The sequence below is a fragment of the Microtus oregoni genome, unplaced genomic scaffold (genome assembly GCF_018167655.1).
Source record: "Microtus oregoni isolate MIOR12 unplaced genomic scaffold, Mior012 000015F_ref0000493, whole genome shotgun sequence".
NCBI classification, from domain to species: domain Eukaryota; kingdom Metazoa; phylum Chordata; class Mammalia; order Rodentia; family Cricetidae; genus Microtus; species Microtus oregoni.
The window spans coordinates 3,687,856-3,710,136 of NW_024543074.1; the positions used below are offsets into that span (position 1 = coordinate 3,687,856).

The 22,281-nt window shown below is 41.3% G+C and overlaps 1 protein-coding gene across 3 annotated transcripts in view; it reads left to right on the plus strand.

Annotated features, from left to right (window-relative positions):
• The first annotated feature begins 5,475 nt into the window (after window positions 1–5,475).
• Kat7 (lysine acetyltransferase 7) overlaps window positions 5,476–22,281 on the plus strand; it is a 37,348-nt gene continuing 20,542 nt past the window's right edge. The window contains exons 1-5 of one of the 3 annotated variants that reach the window (XM_041665090.1): window positions 5,476–5,668; window positions 10,197–10,344; window positions 13,006–13,182; window positions 15,941–16,180; window positions 20,498–20,580. In XM_041665090.1, coding sequence (XP_041521024.1) covers window positions 5,654–5,668; window positions 10,197–10,344; window positions 13,006–13,182; window positions 15,941–16,180; window positions 20,498–20,580 — 663 coding nt within the window. In that variant the 5' untranslated portion in view covers window positions 5,476–5,653. Of the gene's footprint in view, window positions 5,669–7,044; window positions 7,088–10,196; window positions 10,345–13,005; window positions 13,183–15,940; window positions 16,181–20,497; window positions 20,581–22,281 lie in introns of those variants that run through there. The other 2 variants (XM_041665092.1, XM_041665091.1) reach the window with 2 other exon arrangements.

Here is a 22,281-nt window from a genome sequence, read left to right on the forward strand (position 1 = left end):
TCTGTGAGTTCAAGGCCAACCTGGTCTACAGAGCAGGTTCCAGCACAGCCAGGACTATTACACAGAGAAACCTTTCTTGAAAACTTAAAAACAAAAACACACTAAAAAAAGGGGGGGGGGTGAAGCTGAAAACTGTGATAAGCTAGACGCAGTCCCCAGGTTTCACGAACTCTAAGGCTCCTGAAGCAGCCATGAGCAATCACATTGTATTTGAAATATGGCACCTAGCATTTTACTGGCAAAGGACTATTTTTTTTTTTTTTTTTGGTTTTTCGAGACAGGGTTTCTCTGTGGCTTTGGAGCCTGTCCTGGAGCTAGCTCAGTAGACCAGGCTGGTCTCGAACTCACAGAGATCCACCTGCCTCTGCCTCCCGAGTGCTGGGATTAAAGGCGTGCGCCACCATCGCCCAGCAGGACTATTTTTTTTTTACTCTTTGAATTTCTTTTAATAAAATCACTTTATTGTAATGAACTCACAAATAAAACATCACACAGCTAGATTAAGGGAGCTGCTCAAATGCTTGTTGAGTCCCAAACTGTATCCCAAGCTCAGTAAACTTCCAGTTAGAATGGCTATCGAATGGCAATTCTGGCACACAGGAACTTGGCTCAGAATTTTACACTTTCACTGTCTGATACATTTTTACTCACCTATGCACTGAAAAAGAAAAAAAAAACTATGACAGAGTTGGAACTAGGAAAAAAATTAGTCTTCTACTCCCTTTCATGATTCCTTTACCTGCACTCTGTCCTTCCTCATCACTTTATATTACTTACCCTTTCTCGGTGGGTTTGAAAGGAAATGGAGGAACTTTTTAGGGCACTCAGAAATGCTAACTGAGGAGACAAGACACAGACACAAGTAAAAACAATATAAAACACACACACACACACAATTGTCTACACTATCCCTGTCCACTTCAGCTACCCTCGTCCTTGGCTAAGGAGACTGCAGCACCTTTTAACTAATTTACTCTGGGCTTCCCTGCCACTCTAAGCTGCCAGAAATAAAGCTCTAAAATGCAAGCCTCATCATGGGACTTCTCTGAGTAAGCACTTCAGCACCGGCCACCACCTCCAATCCAGTCTCCTCACCAAGGCATAGAAGGCTCTGCATGAACCGGCCTCGAGCACCATTTTGGCAACCATTTCACTCTCTCTTGCCAAGTAAGTTACCCCAGACACGATGCTTGCTCCACACCTCTACTTCTGAACATGCTGTACTCTTTGCATGGAAAGCCCCTATTAAATTCCATTTTTCATCCACTCTCTTTAGAGTCTTCTCCTAAACTTCTCAGATGAAACACTCCAGCCCTTCTCTGTAGCCAGGGACCTTCCCTCTCCTGTTTGTTTTTCCTTCTCCCAGCACTTTAGCTCTATGAGCTTACTGGCCAGTTTCCCGTACTAGACTCCTAGCTCCACTGAGGGAGAGGGTGTTTTCTTCATCTTAGTGTGACTAGATCTCTGTGTTAATTGCTGGGTTCCTAAAGCTGATGAGAGGTTAAATAGATAAATGCAATCACTAATACCATGTGAAATTACTAAACATTAGGATGTTATAGTCATTAGGGAGACTTACTCTAGCTCAGGAACTCACTGAGTATTTTTTTTCTTTTTTAAGATTTATTTATTATGTATACAGCGTTTTCCCTACATATATGCTGCAGGCCAGAAGAGGGCACCAGATCTCATTACAGATGGTTGTTGAGCCACCGTGTGGTTGCTGGGAATTGAACTCAGGACCTCTGGAAGAGCAGCAGTGCTCTTAACCTCTGAGCAATCTCTCCAGCCCTTGCTGAGTATTTCAAAACACTCATTTCTTTTATTAATTACCACCACTTATGGTCATTAGCACAGACACTTCAAGATGAGAAAACTCAGATCAACTTAAAAACTAGTCCAAGAGCAACACAGAGAAAAAAAATGACTGAGCTGATTCAAGCCTGGTACTCCATGCTAGTAAAGCCAATGAATGAGAGGATGGGAACCATGTTCCTCTAGGCTGCGAAATGGAGTGGGGAGCGGAGTATCCACCGAACTTTAAGAGAATATCCAGTCGTCACTGCTAAGTGGTATGCCACCGTGCCCTACCAGCTTACGAACAGTAAGTCAGGGAAGACTTTCTAAAGAAAGGAAAGCAATTCTAGAGGTTGGAAGATTCATCCAGGCAGGAAAATTGAATCTAAGGAACACTGCCAGATGAGGAGAAGCAGAGAAATCTGGGTGAAGGATTTGAAACCAACAGTTCCTGTTTGTATCATAATGACAATAACTCTCAGAGTAAAGATTACAATTGGAGAGAGTGGAAGAAATAATAAGATTAAGAAAATCAGGAAAGCCAGGCAATGGTGGCGCATGCCTTTAATCCCAGCACTCGGAAGGCAGAACCAGGCAGATCTCTGTGAGTTAGAGGCCAGCCTGGTCTACAAGAGCTAGTTCCAGGACAGGCTCCAAAGCCACAGAAAAACCCTGTCTCGAAAAACCAAAAAAAAAAAAATCAGGAAAAAAATAATTGGGGAGAGAGGGAGAGGCAAAGACAGTGAGAAAGGGAGAAGGGGAGAGAGAAGAAGAGAGGGAATGAGAACGAATACAAAAGAATACGAAAGAAAATGCCTTTAAAATTCTACTTTCCCTAAACGTCCCACTCTCATCTCAAGAACACATTACTTTTGTTATATGATCATATTTCTATCCTAGTAGTGTTAGTTTTTCATCTTTTCCATTCTTATTTTCTTATTTTTTCTTTTCTTTCTTTCTTTCTTTTGTTTGTTTTTTTGAGATAGACTTTCTCTGTGTAGCTTTAGAGCCTGTCCTGGAATTCGCTCTGTCTAGGTTGGCCTCGAACTCATATAGATCTGTCTGCCTCTGCCTCCTGAGTGCGGGGATTAAAGGCCTGCGTCATCACCGCCCAGCTCGAGTACATTTTCAAAAGATAAAAGCCATGTCTAAACAAGACTGTACACTAACAAAAACGTTGAAAACCTGTAATGATGTAAATGCTAAGAATATTCTGATTGAGAAGCAATGTTCACTGCAGATTGAACATGGACCGGGTACTCTGGAAAGGTTGATATAGAAAAACTGAAATACAAAATAAAATAATACATAAATTTCTCTTTTTTTTTTGGCAGGAGGGAGTGTTGTTTTTTGATAGTGTCTCTTATAGCCTAGGCTATAATCATGCTACAACCATGTAGCTGATAACTTTAAACTGAATCTCATGCCTCCTCCTCCAGGTACTGGGATTACAGATGGGTGTCACTACAGCTATCTTAAAAATTATATCATTTAAATATTGTTAGGGAGTTAGAACATTCCAGAATAACCCCAGGAAAACATCTGTAAGTGTAAAAAAACAGTAATGCCACGGAACTAAAGGCGTGAGCGCTAAAATCCTACAGAGGGAGAAATGTGAGCCCTTTTTTTTTTTTGGTTTTTCAAGACAGGGTTTCTCTGTGGCTTTGGAGCCTGTCCTGGAACTAGCTCTGTAGACCAGGCTGGTCTCGAACTCACAGAGATCTGCCTGCCTCTGCCTCCCGAGTGCTGGGATTAAAGGCGTGTGCCACCATTGCCCGGCAATGTGAGCCATTTTTAACTAGAGTTTTTATGTGCAGCTCAATTCACATGGATTATTCAAAGGTATTTATGCTAAGTACAAAAAATGAAATACTAAATGCCGCCTGTGTCAACAATGGCTCAAACTATCCCTAAGGCTTGTGGGCTAAGGGTCTGGAACTTTTAACTCTAGAGAGTTCTCTGTTTAGTATATCAATCAGGTGTTTGTATTCTGTTCTTTAAGCTTTCTCTAGAGTTTAGCTGGTCTCAGATTGAAATTCTGATAGGGGACTGTGAAAGGGTTCGCTGGATAAAGGTACTTGCTCTGCTCAACAAGCCTGGTGGCCTGAGTTTGACCCTGAGACGCCATAAAGGCGGAAAGAGAGAACCTACTCCACAGAAGTTGTTCTCTGAGCACTCAGTCAGGCCTGTACACACACACACACACACTCAAACACAGCATTCAGTCAGGCCTGTACACACGCACACACACTCAAACAGCATTCACTCAGTTAGGCCTGTACACACACACACACACACACACACACACACACACACTCAAACAGCATTCACTCAGTTAGGCCTGTACACACACACACACACACACTCAAACAGCATTCACTCAGTTAGGCCTGTACACACACACACACACACACACACACACACTCAAACACAGCATTCACTCAGTCAGGCCTGTACACACGCACACACACTCAAACAGCATTCACTCAGTCAGGCCTGTACACACACACACACACACACACACACACACTCAAACACATTTGAAACCAGAATCCTGAGTCAGTAACTGAGCATGCTTTGATCCCACTCCTCGTCTTGGTTCCCTGAGGTTAAAACTTCAAGGCCTACTAACCACTTTCCTGCCTTTTCTTTTCTGAGACAGGGTCTGGCCTGTGTAGCCCAAGGCTAGCCTTGAACTCAAGAGATCTGCCTGCCTCAAAAAGCACGACCGACAAGCCCGGTTCCAGGCTTTTCTTATGGCTCTTCTTCCAGCCTCAAGTTCTTTCCTATGTCCTTTTATTATTTTTAAATACCCACTCCTTTCGAGGGGCTCCAGTGTCTTTAAAAATACTTCTTTCTCTACTTCCCATTCCCAAGTCTTGGTTCCTGCTTTTGCGCTACAGAGGTCACACGGGCTGAATGGCGTTCAAGGCTTCTCCGACTTTGGTACAGCACCCAGCACCCTCGTGTTCACATCACCTCCTCGGTCCCTCTCCAGCCACCCAAAGGTCGCAAGCCACAGCAGAATACTGCTAAATCTGGGGCGTTTCACCGCAGGGCTAAACTGGGAATTCTCTGGCGCCAGGGCGTTCGGAGACGAGCTCTGCACCATCCTGGAACGTGGACGTAACTTACTTGCTGTTTTCTTAATGCAAGGGCAATGTCCCCTCTACCAGACAGGGAACTCGGTGGCCGACAGAACCCTGCCAATCCTTTACTTAAGCCCTCATTGACCCTACTCCAGAACACAGAATAGGTCTCAGAACAGTTCCGTAGACAAAATAGTTCTTCCCAACTCCGAGAAACGGAAACGACCTTTGATCGACTAGGAGACAAAAGGGTTAAAGCTCGACAACCTGATGGATTCTGGGGTTTTCCTTCCTCCACGGCAGAAATTAAACGACCCAGGAAGGGAGATTTCGCCCAAGGTAAAGATGAAAACAGTTAACTTCAACTGTCAGACGTCTGCCCCAAACAATCATGGCTACCTAATCCCACAAAGGTTGCCACACACCTAACTAAAAATGGCTGGCCCAAGGCTTCACTATCGGGGTGCTTTCCTGCCCAACTCCAAAATGGCGCTCACTGGCCTCTCTACAAGTTGCAAACTTTCCCAGTATCCTCTCTGGCTTAATCGTCAGGTGACGCGAGCCTCAGCCGGAAGTGAAGGAAAAAGCGCTTCAGCCCGCGGCGCCTGCGCAGAAGGCTCCAGACGCTGAGAGGCAGGAGGCACTTGGGATCGTCCGCAGGGTTTGGGACTGCTACAGAGGCCGCCACGGAGCCCGCCGGAGCCACCGTTCCTGCTGCTGCTGCTGCCGCCGCCCGAATCGGAACCGTCGGGCTGCAGCCGCCGGCAATGCCGCGAAGGAAGGTGAGAAATGGCAGAGGAGGGATGGCGGGTTTCTAAGGCGAGGCGGTTTGAGTAACGTGACGCAGCTGGCCACGCCTCGCCGTGGTCGGCTTCCAACTTCCCGCTCCCCCGAACCCGGCCTAAGCACCCTGTCGCCTCTCTGTACCAGAGAGAAAAATGTGGGCCCGACCCTGGCCTCGGCCTATGCTTGTAGCTATTCCCGCCCTCTGCTTGCCTGGGTCGGAGGCGTTCTTCTTGTTAATTGGTCGCCGAAGCGTCTGGAAGGATATTGATTGGGTGGTGACGCCGCCTATTTGGGCTCAACGGTCACCTCCCCGCGTGCGTGGGCGGCGTCTGGGTCTGGCCCCGGTGCTCTGCGACTGGCTGTGGAGGATGCTCGCCCTTTTCCTCATTGGCCCAGCGTCGCAGTCTCTTCTTGTGGCGGGTGCGGTTTAGCAAGGCCCGGATTGGGTCGCCCGAGGCCCCGTTCTTTCGGATAGAGAAGGCGATAGGCGCAAAGACGCGTTTTGGAGAGCCCACTTTGCCCTCCAGGTGGGGAGCACAACAAAACCGAGGAATGGATGGTGCCCACTCCCAAGGGGTACCTCGCAGGCCTGTTGCATCGCAGACGCCGTCTTCCCCTGACTCAGTTTGACATTGCCTGGAAAGTACATTTTGGAAAAATAGCAACGCAAGACTTGATAGAGTTAGAAGAGTTTTTTTGAATTTTGAAATCATACAGGAAATATGTGATCGTGTGTGGTGCGTGCTCTTGAGTGTGCGGGTGCGGGCGACTGACGGTGTATGCCTGAGCAGGACATCTTCCTGTATGGCTTGCTTACTGAGCCAGAAGCTAGGTTTTCTGGCTTGCAGCAGGCTTTCAGGACCCACCTGTCTTGTCTCCCCAGTGGTAGTGTTCTAGGCTCGTGCACGCTGGGGAATCTGTATTGAGGCTTTTATGCTGACATCTAAAGCCGGCTCTCCAGCCCCCACCCTGCTCATTGCATTCCACAACTGAATATAGGAAGGACAGCTGACCTGCATCCAGGCCACTTGTCAAGCGCAGGCAAGCCGGAACTGCAGAACAGATGTAAAGCAGTTCCGCAGATGTTCGCTGACCTCTTGCCACATGCTAGTCACTAGGAATTCAGAAAGTAGGGGTGATCCCTGGTTTACGGGTATCACAGCTGAGTGGAGAACACAAAGAGGTAACCACAGAAGGCTGCAGTACAGGCTCAGCTGGAAATTACGCTGTGAGGAAGCAGTTAACTCAAATGGCGAAGAGCTGGCTGTCAGGGTGAAGCCCTGAAGAATTGGTAGAAGGTCGTGGATTCCCATCTGGTTCGTTGGTTGAGGTGACTTTAAAGATTGCCTCTTATTTTAGTGCTACTCTGTGACTCTGGAGCCAGATTATGAATGAAATACATGGATGGATAGATGGTTGGTATTCCTGTTTCTGCAGAAATCATTCTTCATGGAGGCTTTCCAAGTTGAATATTTACATTAATGTCTTTTAAAATGACTGAGTTGACAAGTTGTGTTTATGACCAAATACAAGAGACGTGCATAATATTGGTACATTGGAAGAGGTCCAGTCTCCTTTTAGCATTTTCCAAATAACTAGAGTCCTGGAAAATGTAAATTCTTACTGGGTATTATGGCAGTAATACCCTTTAATCTCAGCACTTGGGAGGTGGATCTCTGTAGTTTGAGGTACACCCTGCAGGCTAAGAGAGATCTCTCTCTCTCTCTCTCCCTCTCTCTCTCTCTCTCTCTCTCTCACTCACACACACACACACAAAAGAAAATGTAAGCTCTTGCTGGTGTAGTGGTACACACTTATAGCCCTAGTATTCTGAAGGTTGAGGCTAGCCTAAGCAATATAGCAAGATCCTATCTCAACAACAACAAAGCCCCAAATATAAATATGTTAGTATCTTTGTTAGTATCTTGTCTGATGGCAGATCTGTCCTAAATTATCCTTAGGCTACTTAATTTTTTTATATATCTTATTCAGTGTAGTACTACAGTTCTATTTGCATTAAAAATATTAATGTGTTTAATGAGGGGGTTATTTGTAGGACATATGTGTTCTTTCTAAAAAATCTAAAGACTTACCGAGTAGTGTTGTTAAACCAGGTGGATCTCTGTGTGTGACCTGGTCTACAGAGCTAGTTTCAGGACAGCCAGGGCTGTTACTCAGAGAAACCCTGTCTTGGAACCCTCCCACCCCCAAAAATCTAAAGGATTTTTAACTCCAAACATACTTGGCAGCTTATTCTTTGAATAATGAATTTGACCTAGAGCTAGGGTGAGCTCAGTGATACATGGTTAGGGCCTTGAAGCCCCAAGTTTAGTCCCAGTGCATCCTACTCCCTGCCCTGCCAAAAATATTAGGGCTTAAGTTTGAGGTGTTGAAGTGATTTCAGCAAATTTTCTTCTATTTCTGGCTTAGAAAGGGGCATAATGTAAGTGCTTAAATGATAAAAGTAATCTTCATGGCTAACCACTCCGCTGGAGGCTAACTGCCGATTATGACTGGGATGGGAGGCGACTTTTTAAAAACCTGACCTATGGGACTGGAAAGAGTGTTCAGTGGTCCAGAGCTTCTGTTGCTTTTACAGAGGGCCTGGGTTCTGTTGCTCATAGCCATTTATGACTCCAGTTTCAGGGGGGTTGACAACATCCTTTGACCTCTAAGGACATGTATGTGATACACAGACATGCAGACAAAGCTGTCATACATATAGAATAAAATAAATGGGGGCTGGAGAGATGGCTCAGCGGTTAAGAGCACTGGCTGTTCTTCCAGAGGTCCTGAGTTCAGTTCCCAGCGCCCACATGGTGGCTCACAACCATCTGTAATGAGATATGGTGTCCTCTTCTGGCATGCAGGCATATATGGAGACAGAATACTGTATACATAATAAATAAGTCTTCAAAAAATGTAATTTCTTTTTTTTAAAGATTTATTTATTAAGTATACAGTGTTCTGTTTATCTGTATGTTCTGTAATTTCTTTTTAAAACCTGGTTTGACTACCTATGAGTCTTTAGTATAAATTCCTTTTCCAGCACTTATAACACCCATGTATAGAAACTTCAAGGACAGGTGACTCAAAATAATTTGTGTCTTTTTTCTTAATTTTTTTTTTGAGATTAGAGTTATAGACCATGTTTGTTTGATGTGGTTTTTTTTAAAGATTTTTTTTTGTGTATAATGTATGTGTGTATATATACTTGAATGTATATAGATTTACCACATATATGTAGGTTGGTACCTGTAGAAGCCAAATGAACTTGTTGAAGCTCCTAGAACTGGAGTTATAGGCAGTTGTGAGTCACTACGTGGGTGTTGGGAATCAAACCCAGGGCCTCCTCAAAAAAGCAGCATATGTTCTTAAACAGTGAACCATTTTTCCTACCCCAAGACCATATTTTATTTTATTTTATTTATTTTTTTATACTTATTTATTTCTTTATTTATTTATTATGTATGCAATATTCTTTCTGTGTGTGTGCCTGAAGGCCAGAAGAGGGCACCAGACCTCATTACAGATGGTTGTGAGCCACCATGTGGTTGCTGGGAATTGAACTCAGGACCTTTGAAAGAGCAGGCAATGCTCTTAACCGCTGAGCCATCTCTCCAGCCCCCAAGACCATATTTTAAAATGATGTATTTTTTAATGTGTTGTTTTGTTTTGGGGTCAGGGTCTTTCTGTATGTCACTCTAGATGTTCTGGAACTCACTTATATAGATAGATCAGGCTGGCCTGGAACTCATATAGATTTTCCTACTTTTACTGGGATTAAAGGCATGCACCACTTTGCCCAGCTAATGTGTGATTTTTCTTGATGGAGAGTTTGAACAAAATTTACCCTGAAGTTAAATGGGGCCTAGCATTAACATTTTATTCATTGTCTTGGACTTTTTTAAAAAAATGATTTAGTTATATTGTTCTAACTATGTGTATGTATGTATGCCCCAGGAGGCGAGAGGCCAGTGGTTTCCCTGGAGCTGGAGTTACAGGCAGTTTGTGAGCCACCGTGTAGCTGCTGGGAATTGAACTCTGGCGTATACAGTCTGAGCTGTATACGCTCTTAGCCACTGGTTCATCTCTGCTTTTTCTTTTCTTTTCTTTTCTTTTCTTTTCTTTTCTTTTCTTTTCTTTTCTGACATGGTTTTGCTATCCAGACCATTTGATTTTGGTGTTTTGTTGTTAGATTAGGTGCTTTTATTTCTAATTTGTTGATCTCTTATGAGAGTTCTAATGATTCAGTCTGAATTGTTTCAGAATTAGTGATAATACAATAAGAGTTACTTCTTTTTCCAAGTTTGTTTAGCACAGGTGTCTTACTTATTTGTAGGTCGTTCCACTAAAATGTCTGAAATGAAGGACAGTTCCTCTGAGCAGGAGGGGAAATTGTGATGGAGCCCTTTCTTACATTGGAACTTGGTACTTCAGCTTCACGGTTCATTTTGCTTCCAGTGCTAATAGAATCCTGCAGTAAATGCTTTCATGCTAATGTCTGGATCTATGGTATTACAGAGAAATGCAGGCAGTAGTTCAGATGGAACCGAAGATTCCGATTTTTCTACAGATCTCGAGCACACAGACAGTTCAGAGAGTGATGGTACATCGCGACGTTCTGCCCGAGTCACTCGCTCTTCAGCCAGGCTAAGCCAGAGTTCTCAAGGTAAAAGTCATTTTTTTTTTCCTCACTGTTCCTCACACTGGACAGATTGGTATCATTTTATTGTGCTAGTTCATAGGGATACTGGTCCTTTGGCTTGGTGTAGATAGACTGTGTCAAAGTGTAAGGCAAATACAGAGATACTAGATCATCAAAATGTTTCTGACAGATACCATGTCCTGTGTATAGGCTGTGTCTTGCATAAATATGAGACACAGGTTTCTTGAGTCATTTTTTAAAGACTTTATGGTATTATTAGTCATAAAATGGTAAAATGGGAATGTTATTTTAGCTCTTTGTAAAATGGCTTAGGGCCTTAAGATGCATATTTCATGTGTTAGTGAGGCTTATTGCTTCTAAAAGAACGTTTAATTATAGAATGTAGAGTCACATTTGATAGATACAACAGTGTGTGAGTAAATACCCAGAATTTTGCTTTGGTAGTAAAAGAACAAAAGTCTTGTGTTTGGAAGGTAGTTGGAAGGCTCTTTAGTGTACTTAGCCACCCGTTTGGGCTCCTTTGGTGGGTAGTCTTTGCCCCACCAAATTTGTTCAGTGTGGAAGAGAGGTTTAGCTAAAACACGAAGGTGACTATCAGTCTGTGATGATAGAGTAAACGGAAAAATTATAACATGGGGGGTGGGTATGGTAGCACATGCCTCGACCCCCAATACTTGGTAAGCAGAGGCATGCTTGCAGAGCTCTGAATTCAAGGACATTCTGGTCTATATAATTCAAGACTAACCAGAGCTATATACTGAGACTCTGGATCACCCTCCCCCGCCACCAAAAAAAAAAAAAAGGCAAAAAGTATATTTATGTATGTATTATCTATATAAGATAGATCAATAGAGTAATCGATAGGTAGATAGATACAGTTACATGGATGTTTATGTGTGTGTTTGTGCACACACAAATAAATGTGATTTGTTAAAGAATCCTGTGGAAGCCCAGAGGAGGGGCAACCACATTGTTATCTGGTAGCAGTATAATAGGAGTTTACAGATTGAAAGATGAGAAAAATGTTTTAGGCAGAGGGAACCATATATGCAGAAAATCCTAAGGGTTCTTAGAAACTGTAATTAGCTATGTTCTAAAGGCAATGGTTACTCAAAACAGCTTGGGGGGGGGGCGGGGTCCTCTGCAGTTATTTTATTTCCTGGCCATGGAACTATACAACTCTTGAGCATCAGCACAGGGTAAGACTGCCCTCCCTAATGTGAAATATAGACAGCCTTGTGAAAAGAGCCCCAAAAAGTATATGAATTTGGGGACCTGTGTACAAACATCTCTGGACAGCTTGAGAAACTCAACTTATATTTTACACATTGTTATAGTATGTGTTTGTTTATAACATTCTATAGTTTTTTTTTTGTTTGTTTGTTTTTTTTTTTTTTTTTTTGGTTTTTCGAGACAGGGTTTCTCTGTGGTTTTGGAGCCTCTCCTGGAACTAGCTCTTGTAGACCAGGCTGGTCTTGAACTCACAGAGATCCGCCTGCCTCTGCCTCCCGAGTGCTGGGATTAAAGGCGTGCGCCACCACCGCCCGGCTCAACATTCTATAGTTTTAACTTTGAGTTTCTTTTCTTATTGGAGATACGAAGGTCTATAAAGGCTTTAGAATAGGTTTCTCTATGGGAACAACTTAAGGGACTGAAGTGAAGGCTCAGCAGTTAAGAGCACTTAGTTGCTTTTTCAGAGTACCTAGGTTCAGCTCCCAGCACCCACCTAGTGGTGCCAAGTAAATCCAGGGAATTCAGTACTCATACACATAAAAATAAAGCACCAGGTGGTGGTGATACATGCGTTTAGTCCCAGCACCTTGGGAGGCAGACACAGGTTGATCTTTGTGAGTTTGAGTCCAGCCTGGTCTACAAGAGCTAGTTCCAGGACAGCTAGGACTGTTACACAGAGAAACCCTATCTTGAAAAACAAACAAACAAACAAACAAAGTTTTTTAAAAAATCCAAAACTTAAAAAAGATAAATTTCATTTGATTGTTTTGAGCCAATTTATCCTTAGGTATTCCAGGCTGGCCTGTAAGTTACTATCATTCTGCCTCAGAATCCCAAATACAATACTTATGTCACTAGGTTTGTCTTAAATTTTTGTACTTTTCGAATACATTATAATTTCACATAAAAATGTAAGGACAATTAGAAAGACTAAGTAAGCCCCCAATATAGTATGTATTATTCTGTTAGCTTTAGGGCATCTGTATTATGATGGGCTGTAGCAAGGAAGAAAACAGTTGGTACAGTTAATACTGGTAAAGAACTCTCCTCATAATATTGAGAAATATGCAGCTAGTGTGTCCTCCCCCCAACTAAGGTAAGTATTTTTCTTTTTCATGGATAAAGAAGTAAACTTGGAGACATTAACTTGCCCAAGATGCCACACATGGTTGCTGTGTGGAGTGGAATCCGAATAGAGTTCAGTCTTCACTACAGGGCCTAAATTTTCATGTTCTGCTCTTATGAAATTATTACACCTGAGCTAAATTCTTGTCATGTGTCATTTAGTGAGATCAATATTAGTCCTAAGGACTTGTTGGGTTTGTGAAATAAGGAAGAAAAGGAACTGCATTCTTATTAATTGTGTGGATGGGAATAAAATGGTTTTCTTCTTTTTTCCTTTATTTTACGACCTTTTAAAACTGGGATCAGATTCTAGCCCTGTTCGAAATTTGCCATCTTTTGGTGCTGAGGAGCCCGCATATTCTACCAGAAGAGTGACCCGTAGTCAGCAGCAGCCCACCCCAGTGACTCCAAAAAAGTACCCTCTTCGGCAGACTCGCTCATCTGGCTCTGAAACGGAACAGGTGGTTGATTTTTCAGATAGAGGTAAGTGGATGTGTATGACTTATTGGTGTACAAAGGATCTGATCAGTTTTCTCTTAAGGCTTTGACTCTGCAGAGAGATACTGTCAGTTTAGGTAAGCAAACACTATTTACCTGAGTTTGTTTGTTTGGGGTTTGCAGCTTTGTTTGTGGTTTATGAAATGGGGTTCACAGTAGATAGCCTCAAAATTGTGATCCTCCTGCCTCAACCTCCAGAGTGCTGGGGCTGCAGATGTATGCCACCATGCTCTATTTAATTTCTTACTGTCTTAACACAGTCTGTTTTGATTGCTAGAGTGTTAATGTCCAAGCAGCTAGAGTGTATTAGATTGGATGTGTAATGGGGGAAAAGGAGGTGGGGCCTTCTGAGCCTCAACATGAAGAAGGCATGGCCCAGATTTTACTAGTTCTGTGATTACTAGTCCATTTTCCTCCAGACTGTTGACTAGAAGAGATCTTTGGTGATGGATAGTGGTAAGTTATTTGGTTGTGACCCAGTGACTCAGGAGCCTTAGAGAGAGGTGTTAGAGTAGATCTTACAGGCTACTGAGATTCTTCAACCAGGTAACATGGTTGGTTGGCTTGCACAAATTCAAATGGTTTAACTCTGTTTGGTAATACTTGGAAGTATAAAGATTTTCATATAAAAATTTGTACTTATTTTTAAATTTTTATTAATATTTAATGTGTTTGGTCTGCATATAAGTATTTGAGCCATGTTTGCGCCTAGTACCCAAGGAGCCAGAAGAGGGCATAAGATTTCCTGGGATGAGAGTTAAAACTGTGAACTCCTATGTGGGTGTTGTAATGAAACCCAGGTCCTCTGGGAGAACAGCTAGTGTTCTTTAACCAATGAGTCATCTCTCCAGCCCCAATACTTTATTTTTTGGTTGTCTAATTATTTTTGTTTGGTTTGGTTTGAGACAGGATCTCTATGTAGAGCTGGCTACCCTGGAACTTATTATCTAGGTCAGGCTGGCTTTGAACTCACAGATCAATAGTTAATTTTTAAAAGAGGGAAGATTTGGAAATACTGGTGGCCATTTATCCACAGTAATTATTAGCTGGAGCTGAATTGTAGCTGCCACCTTTGTAGACAATAAGATTATTTGACCATGTCCAGCCCTGTAGGTATCTGGTTTGTAATCCTTGATTTAAGAGTGTTCAGTTGGCCAGGTGTGTTGGGTGTGGGTACAAATTCAAGTACTCGGGAAGGCAGAGGCAGATGGATTTCTGAGTTCGAGGCCAGCCTTGTCTATAACCTCTATAGAGCTAGTTCCAGGACAACTAGGGCTGTTACACAGAGAAACCCTATCTCAACAAACAAGAGTGTGCAGTTTCTGTGGCCGGACAGATGGCTCAGTGGTTAAGAGCTCTTTTTTTTTTTTTTTTTGCTTGGTGTGGGGCAGGATTCTACATATCCTTGGCTGTCCTGGGATGGCATTGCATAGACCAGGCTGGCCTCAAGCTCACAGAGAGCTCCCGAGTGCTGGAATTAAAAGCATGAAATCACACAGGACACTGCTCTTGTAGAGAGAGGACCTGAGTTAGGTTCTCAGCACATATGTCTGGTGGCTCACAACTGCCTGTAACTCCAACTCTAGGAGATCTGATGCCCTGTTCTGGCCTCTGCCAGTATCTACATTTTGTCCACATATACATAATTAAAAATGATTTAAATATCTTTAAAGAGTATAGTATCTTTCATCTAAGTGTTTAGGAGGTAGAGACAGGTAGATCTCTATGTGTTTAAGGCCACCTGCCGTACATAGAAAGTTCCAGACCAACCAGGGATAATAAATAAAGTCTGTTGTTTTGTTTTTAACAAAAAAAAAAAAAATATGTGAATTCCAAGATTATGAGACCCCAGTAACTTCAGGCACATTGAGTATGCAGACAAAACATTCATACACATAAAATAAATATGAAAAATTTTAAGTCAATTTCATTCCTTTTTTTTTTTTTGGTTGGGGTTGGTTTTGAGACAGGGTCTTTCTAAGTAGCTTTCCTTGCTACGTAGTCAGGCTGGCCTTGAACTCATCACAGAGAATGCCTGCTTTTGCCTTCTGAGTATTGGTATTAAAGGAATGTACTACCTTACCCAGTTTATTTATTTTCTGTCTTGTGTATCTCTAGGAAAGAAAATGGGTTGATTATTTAGTAACTATTTTTTTCAGTAAAGAACCTAATACCTTTTGGTGAATTTTTAAAATGACAGTAAAAAGTTTTAAGTTTTATTACTAAACAACACTTGGGATGGCGAGAACACAGTTTTGTGATATTTGGGTGCTTTTGAAAACTTCATTTATATTCAGTTTTTGATTACCCTGGATTAAAAGCTTAGGAGAAACATAAAAAAGTAACATGTAGTAGGAAAACCCCAAATTTACATTCAGCCAGAATTTACAGTTACATCAAAGTGATGGTTTCAGTGTCTTATAGCAGATAAGTAGATAAAAATTACTGGTTAAGATCTTGGAGGGTTATATAGACGTAGCTCATTTGTAGACTGCTGGCATAAGATGTATAAGGCCCTACTGGGCCTACCACTGCATAAAACTAGGTGCGCTGGTACATGCCTATAAGCTCAGAACTAGAGAGCTAGAGGCAGGAGGATGCTACCTATAGAGTTTGGGCCACTTGACACCATGTCTTTTTAAAAAGCTGTAGAAAGAGAGCTGCAAAGTCTATAAACTTCAATCTAATGAATCTTCAAGTAAATAGACCCATTCACCAGTTTTACCAATTGCTTTTTCTTTAGAAACTAAAAACACAGCTGATCATGATGAGTCACCTCCTAGAACTCCAACTGGAAATGCACCTTCTTCTGAGTCTGACATCGACATCTCTAGCCCCAATGTGTCTCATGATGAGAGCATTGCCAAGGACATGTCCCTGAAGGACTCAGGCAGTGATCTCTCTCACCGTCCCAAGCGCCGTCGATTTCACGAAAGCTACAATTTCAATATGAAATGTCCTACGCCAGGCTGCAACTCTCTAGGTGAGTGTGCCCCAGCTTCATAACTGTGATACAAGGATTCCATTGTGATCTAGCTTTTCAGACCCTTCAGTGGTTGTATACTCAGAGCAGTCAGTCTTAGATGAAAACTGTTCTTGGCCTATTGTCTGTGCATAATAACAGATGTAGGGAAATATGACTATGATGAACTGTTCACTGCATGCTTTTCCCAGTGAAAAAGTTCCTCCTTTCCTCAGCAGAAACAAAAATGGAAAACAAGTTCTCTTGAAATGCCTCATCATGCAGCACATGTTTATACTTCTGAGGTCTGATGCAGTATAAGATAGTGCCCAATAATGGATGCATGGCCACAGCCAATACGGAAACGATGGGAACATATGCATGAGACCTGACCTTTATGACCAAGAGTTTTTAATTTCTAAGCTTTGTGTATTCAGCTAGTCTAAATGGGAAAAACTTCTCTGATAAGTGTCTTGTTTTCTCAAAACTTTTAACTTTTAGGGAATCGCTTAAGTGATTTGAAGCTTATTTGTGCTGCTTGAGTGAGCTGAGATGTAGCTGTTGTGAGTGAGCCTTTGCCTGAATTTGGAAGGTGCTGGTTGATCGATAAAGCACCTTTTAGTATGGATTTATCTTTATGCTTATACTGTGGTCATGAAGGGTGCCAGCAGTGTTGTGTGTGTGTTTTTTAAAGGTAGATACTTTTTAGACATGCTTTGACGATACTAGTGATTAAAAGCAGTTGGGAAACTGGTGTCAGTAGACTTGTTAAATAGAACTGCCACAACCTTCAGTTTGTAAAACATTCAGTCTCTGAAAACAGGCTTTCGAAGTAGTGGCGCTGCACTTTACATGCTGTGTTTTTTCTGTCTAAGAAATGGCTTCATGTTGCTTAATGGCTAGGATATGTTTTGAGAGCATATACTTTGACAAACTTAGATGATATAGCCTACTATACAATTAGGCTGTTGGGTGTGTGTGTGTATTTGTATATAGCACAGCTTATTATTTCTATATCCCAGTGAACAAAGCAACTTGCGGTAAGTCAAACATGAGAACATGGTGCAGTTTAGAGACTCAGTAAACTCAAAATGTATGTGATGGTTGCTAGTGGAACTTGGATGCTGCTTTACTAGGAACTTTTATTTAACAGGACTGCACTGAAATAAGGATGAGTGGGGTATGGCAGCAGGTGCCTTAATCTCAGCACTCAGAAGACCAAGGTAGAAGGTGGCTGAGTTCAAGGCTGGTCTAGGCTGTCTAATGAGACTATTTCTAAATAAATAAGAAAATGATGAAAAGTATAATGCCCTAAACCAACAACCTAGTTGCTTATATTGTCAGTCATTATATGCTACATAGAATTAGTTGTATGTGCTATGATCAGCTTAATAGATTTGTTTATATTAGTGTGCCCACAACTACATGAGTTGTACATCCCACTTTACACATTGCAGCAATTGCAAAATCACGAACTAATAGGAACTTTTCAGCCCCACTGTAATATGATGGAACCTTTATTTGTGTGGTCTGCTGTTTTTGTTCTTAGAGGTCCATTGTTTACTGAAACATTAGACAGACAGTATTTGTCTCTCTAAAGTTATAATCTTTTCCTCTCATCTTCATTCTTTTGAGATAGGTTCTTGGTATGTAACCCTGTTTGGCCTGATAGTCACTGTGTAGCCTATGCTGACCTCAGGTTTATAGAAATCCTCTTTTAAAATTTTTTTTTAAGAATTTTTTTTGTTGTTTTGAGATTTATTTTATGTGTATGAATGTTTTGCCTGCGTGTATGTATATATACCACATTTCTATCTGGTACCCGAAGAAGTCTAAAAAGGTTATGGGATCCAAACTGGAGTTAAAGGTGATTATGGGTCCTTGGATTAAAACCTGGGTCCTCTGGAAGAGCAACAAGTACTCGAAATTTCTGAGCTATCTCTTGAGCCCCTAGATAAATTGTTTCAGCCTTCCAAGTGATAGCATTACAGACATGTTCCACCGTGCCTTGGTAAAGCACAGTGCCAGCGAACTGACAATCTGAGTGTCATAAATACCATTCCTTTGTAGTTGGATTATTATCACCCTTCAAAACTTACTCTATGGATTATGCTATGGTTTTTTTGGTCTTGTTTTTTATTTATTTATTTTTAAGAATTTCATGCTGTATATTTTGTTTATATCTTTTTCCCCAACTCCTCCCATATTCAACCCACCTCCCTGCTATATAATTTTTAAAATCCCAATGTCTCCTTAAGCCCAAAATTACAGTTTTTTACTTTGAAAGAATGGTGAGCTTTTTGAAAATTGTGCAGTGTGTGTGCAGATGCATGAGCCAGATACACACCTGTGGCAGCTAGATGGGTATACTGGATGTTCTTAAAAGGGTGAAGAGTTTTGTAGGCTTGCATTTAGCTTGATTAGTTAATCTTTTATCTTATTAGCATTGTCTCTCTGCTCTTTGAATCATTGGTGTTTTATAATTCTCTTAGAAGAGATGTATAGCAAAGAAATAATGTTCAGTTTTCTGTATTTTAAAGTTTATTATTTATGTATGTAGGATACACTTGTTATAGCATGGGTGTGGAGGACAGAGATCATATTTTTGAAAGCTGTTCTCTCCTTCACCTTTTTGTGGGGTCCAGGGATCGAACTCATGTTGCCAAGCTTGAGGGCAGCCAGTGCTACATAGTTAGACCTGTCTAAAAACAGAGAGAGAGAGAGAGAGAGAGACAGACAGACAGACAGACAGACAGACACGCACAGACAGAAATTGCTTAAGGGGTAAAAGTGCTTGCTGTACAAGCAAGCCTGACAACGGAACCCTCATAAAGTGAATCTGTTAAGCCCAGCACCCCTACTACCCTGAGATAGGAGGCAGATGTAGAATCATTAGTGGAAGCTGGAGAGCCAGGAGTACTGATACACAGCACCCAAACAAGAAAGATCCTGCCTCAACAAGGTGGAATGTAGAGACAAATGCCACTTTTAACACATGTAGACAGATGTACCTATGGGCACAAAATAGCATGGACAACAAGAAAGGGTGCATATGAAGTGAAGGACTGAGTGCAAGTGATGGACATTTAAGTCATGAAAGAGGATATGAAGCTCATTTTCCAGTTTTAACTCTCATGGGTTGTTTTTGGTTTGTTGGTCAAAGAGAAGTGCATATATTTAATAGTGAAAGTGTGAAATCCGTTGTGAAACTCCACAGCTTCAGATTGGCTATCCTAACTGTATAGAAATTCATTGGTTATTCCCTGTATGATTTTTTTGTATGCAGGCTCTTTATAATATTGTTTTAATAAATTATAAGCAAAACAAAAAACAAGGTGGAAGGTAAGAACCAATTTCCAAAAGTTGTTTCTCTTCAATACACACATTAATAATAACAACAATAATAATAGCACCTGTGTAGCTAGATGGTAGTGATACACAATCTTTACTTCCAGCATTCAGGAGGCAGAGGCAGGGGGATCTCTGTGGGATCGTGGCCAGTCCAGTCTGTGGAAAGAGTTTTCAGGATAGCCAAGGGTACACAGTGAGTGAAATCCCTGTCTCAAAAAAAAAAAAAAAAAAAAAAACAAGAACAAAACAAAAACCCATCTGAAAATAGAAACATGAGTAGAAATATGACTCTGTGATAGAGTGCTGGTCTAGCATGGCTTAGACCCTGGGTCCCATTCTCATTCATCGATGTTAAAAAAGAAAGAAAGAAGGAAGATAGAAAGACTGCCCTGTAGTTAGAACAAACTTCCTGTGTCATCCCTGATGTTTTCCCCAAGAAGGCCTTATGCAAATTGCCCTATTAACTTAAGAGTTTGGTTATAGAAATTAAAATCTTTAAATATTCATTCTTCAAAAAAAGTATATTGGATCTTATTCAAGATTATCAGAATATGTTTTCATATTGTAAAAGAGGCCATTTTCTTTTGATTATTCAAAAGGAGTTAAATGAAGGTAGGTTAGTTTTGCATAGTAGAAAGAATTAGTTTACTTCTTTTAAATTCATTAGACTGGATTAATTTAAGAAAGGTTTTCTTTGTTTGTTTTGTTTTTTTGTTTGTTTGTTTTTTGAGACAGGTTTCTCTGTATAGCCCTGGCTGTCCTAGAACTCACTCTGTAGACCAGGATGGCCCCAAACTCAGACCTAAACTGCCTCTGCCTCCTGAATGCTGGGATTAAAGGTGTACAAGTCATGATCTTCACAGCACTTCCTCTTGGTAACATTTATTTGTTAAAACAGGACAGTAAAATAACAGATTATTGTCAAGAAAAATCTCTTCCTAAGTGTGCATGTTCTTCCTGGAAATTAAGTTTTCCCTCCTTTAACAGGACATCTTACAGGAAAACACGAGAGACATTTCTCCATCTCAGGATGCCCGCTCTATCATAACCTCTCAGCTGACGAATGCAAGGTAACTGTGTGCTCCTTTCTTCAGGGCGTGCTCTAGAATGCTTGCTACTTGACCCACACTTTGCTAAGCATTCGGGGTACAGCAACAACAAGGGGACAAGGTCTTGTTCTTTCATGTATGTGGAGGAAGCAATGAAAAAAATTTTTGGTTTTTTTTTTTTTTTTAAACAAAAACTAGCTACATGGACAAATAAAAGAATATCATGTATAATGAGTGTTACGGAAGAATTAATAGAGAGATTTATCTTTAGAATATTGGGAATTTCACCTCTAGCACATTCATTTCCTTGGTAACTGACTTCATAATCTGCCAGGAACAAATCTTTTCTACTCAAGCAGAACTTGCATAGCTAGTTGATCCCATTGTTCCACCTCAGGCTTTAACAAATCCGTGAAGTTGTTTTGCTTTTTCAGCTATTTTCAAATGTTTATTCTTCTGTTCATTCTTCAGAATACTATTCCTATCTGTTCCTATCAGTCACAATCTATTCTTGGCTAGTTCTTTTACATTCTTCAAAAACACAGTTCCTAAATAACCTTTGGGGCTTGGGGTTGATGTGTTTGAGACTCCAGCCTAAGGTCCTCTTTTGTTCATTCCTGCGTGGGTTTCTGCTCCCAGGGTGGATCATGCTAATTATGGGGAAGCAAGAATTGCAATAGTAATTAAATAGAGGGCTCGGGTAGTCTTTGGACAAGTTCTCCAAGCTGAGGACTTTGACTACACCGAAGTGTTAGTTGCTGTTTTGTTGTTGTTCCTTTGCTCACAAGGCCTGGGTAACAGGTTTATGCCTGTGTGAACAGGTCTCATTTGGAAAAGAATTCAATTTCCTGTTCTTTTTGCTTCAGGAACTTGTTCATATTTACAAGGTCTTGGGGTGGAGTTGGGAAAGCGTTTCTTCACATGTTTAAATTTTCACCAAGTAAAACTTGAAATGCTTACATGTATTTTTCATGTTGTCAAAGACCCTGCTCTTTATTTTTATTTCAAATCTGTCTGTATGAGACAGCTTCTGTGTTGGCTTTGCTTATCTTCCCACTGTCTTCCTTCAGCTGGCTGAGAGCAAGCATGGTGGTATCAGCACCCAACTCAGGTGCTGACCAAACACTTCTTTCTTTGAAAATAACTGCGATGGTGTTTTCGTGATGCTCCTCTACTGCTTATCTTTAATACAGCAATCTGATAGTGCTTTGTTTTACATCAGTCTACCTGAAGCATAACTTTGAAGAACATGGCATGCAGCAATATTTACCAAGTACCTTAAGCAGTTTATTTTAGAAATTTGAGGAACATTTTAGACCAGGGAAGAAAATCCTAAATAAAGGAAAAGGTTTCTGTTGTAAATTTTTCCTGTGTGTACTGTACAGGGAGATACGACGGGCATCATCTTTTTACTACTGGACTGTGTGCTTGGAGGAGGGCACTAGAGTCAGAGCCTTTGTACATGCTAGGCAGATGCGCCATTATTGAGCCACTTCCCTGATGAAAGCTCTTAAATTTTAAACAGCCTGCATATACATGATTGCTCTTGCATTTTCCAGCAAACCTTTTTTATTGTCTTTTTTGTGTGGCTGCATATACCTTTTATGGATAACAAAGGATTCAGTTGAGTAAGATAAAATAAAACAAAACACTTGTGATCAAGGAGTTTGCATTCTCATGGGGGGAATTGTGAATTAATAAGTAAATATAAGTTTATGCCAT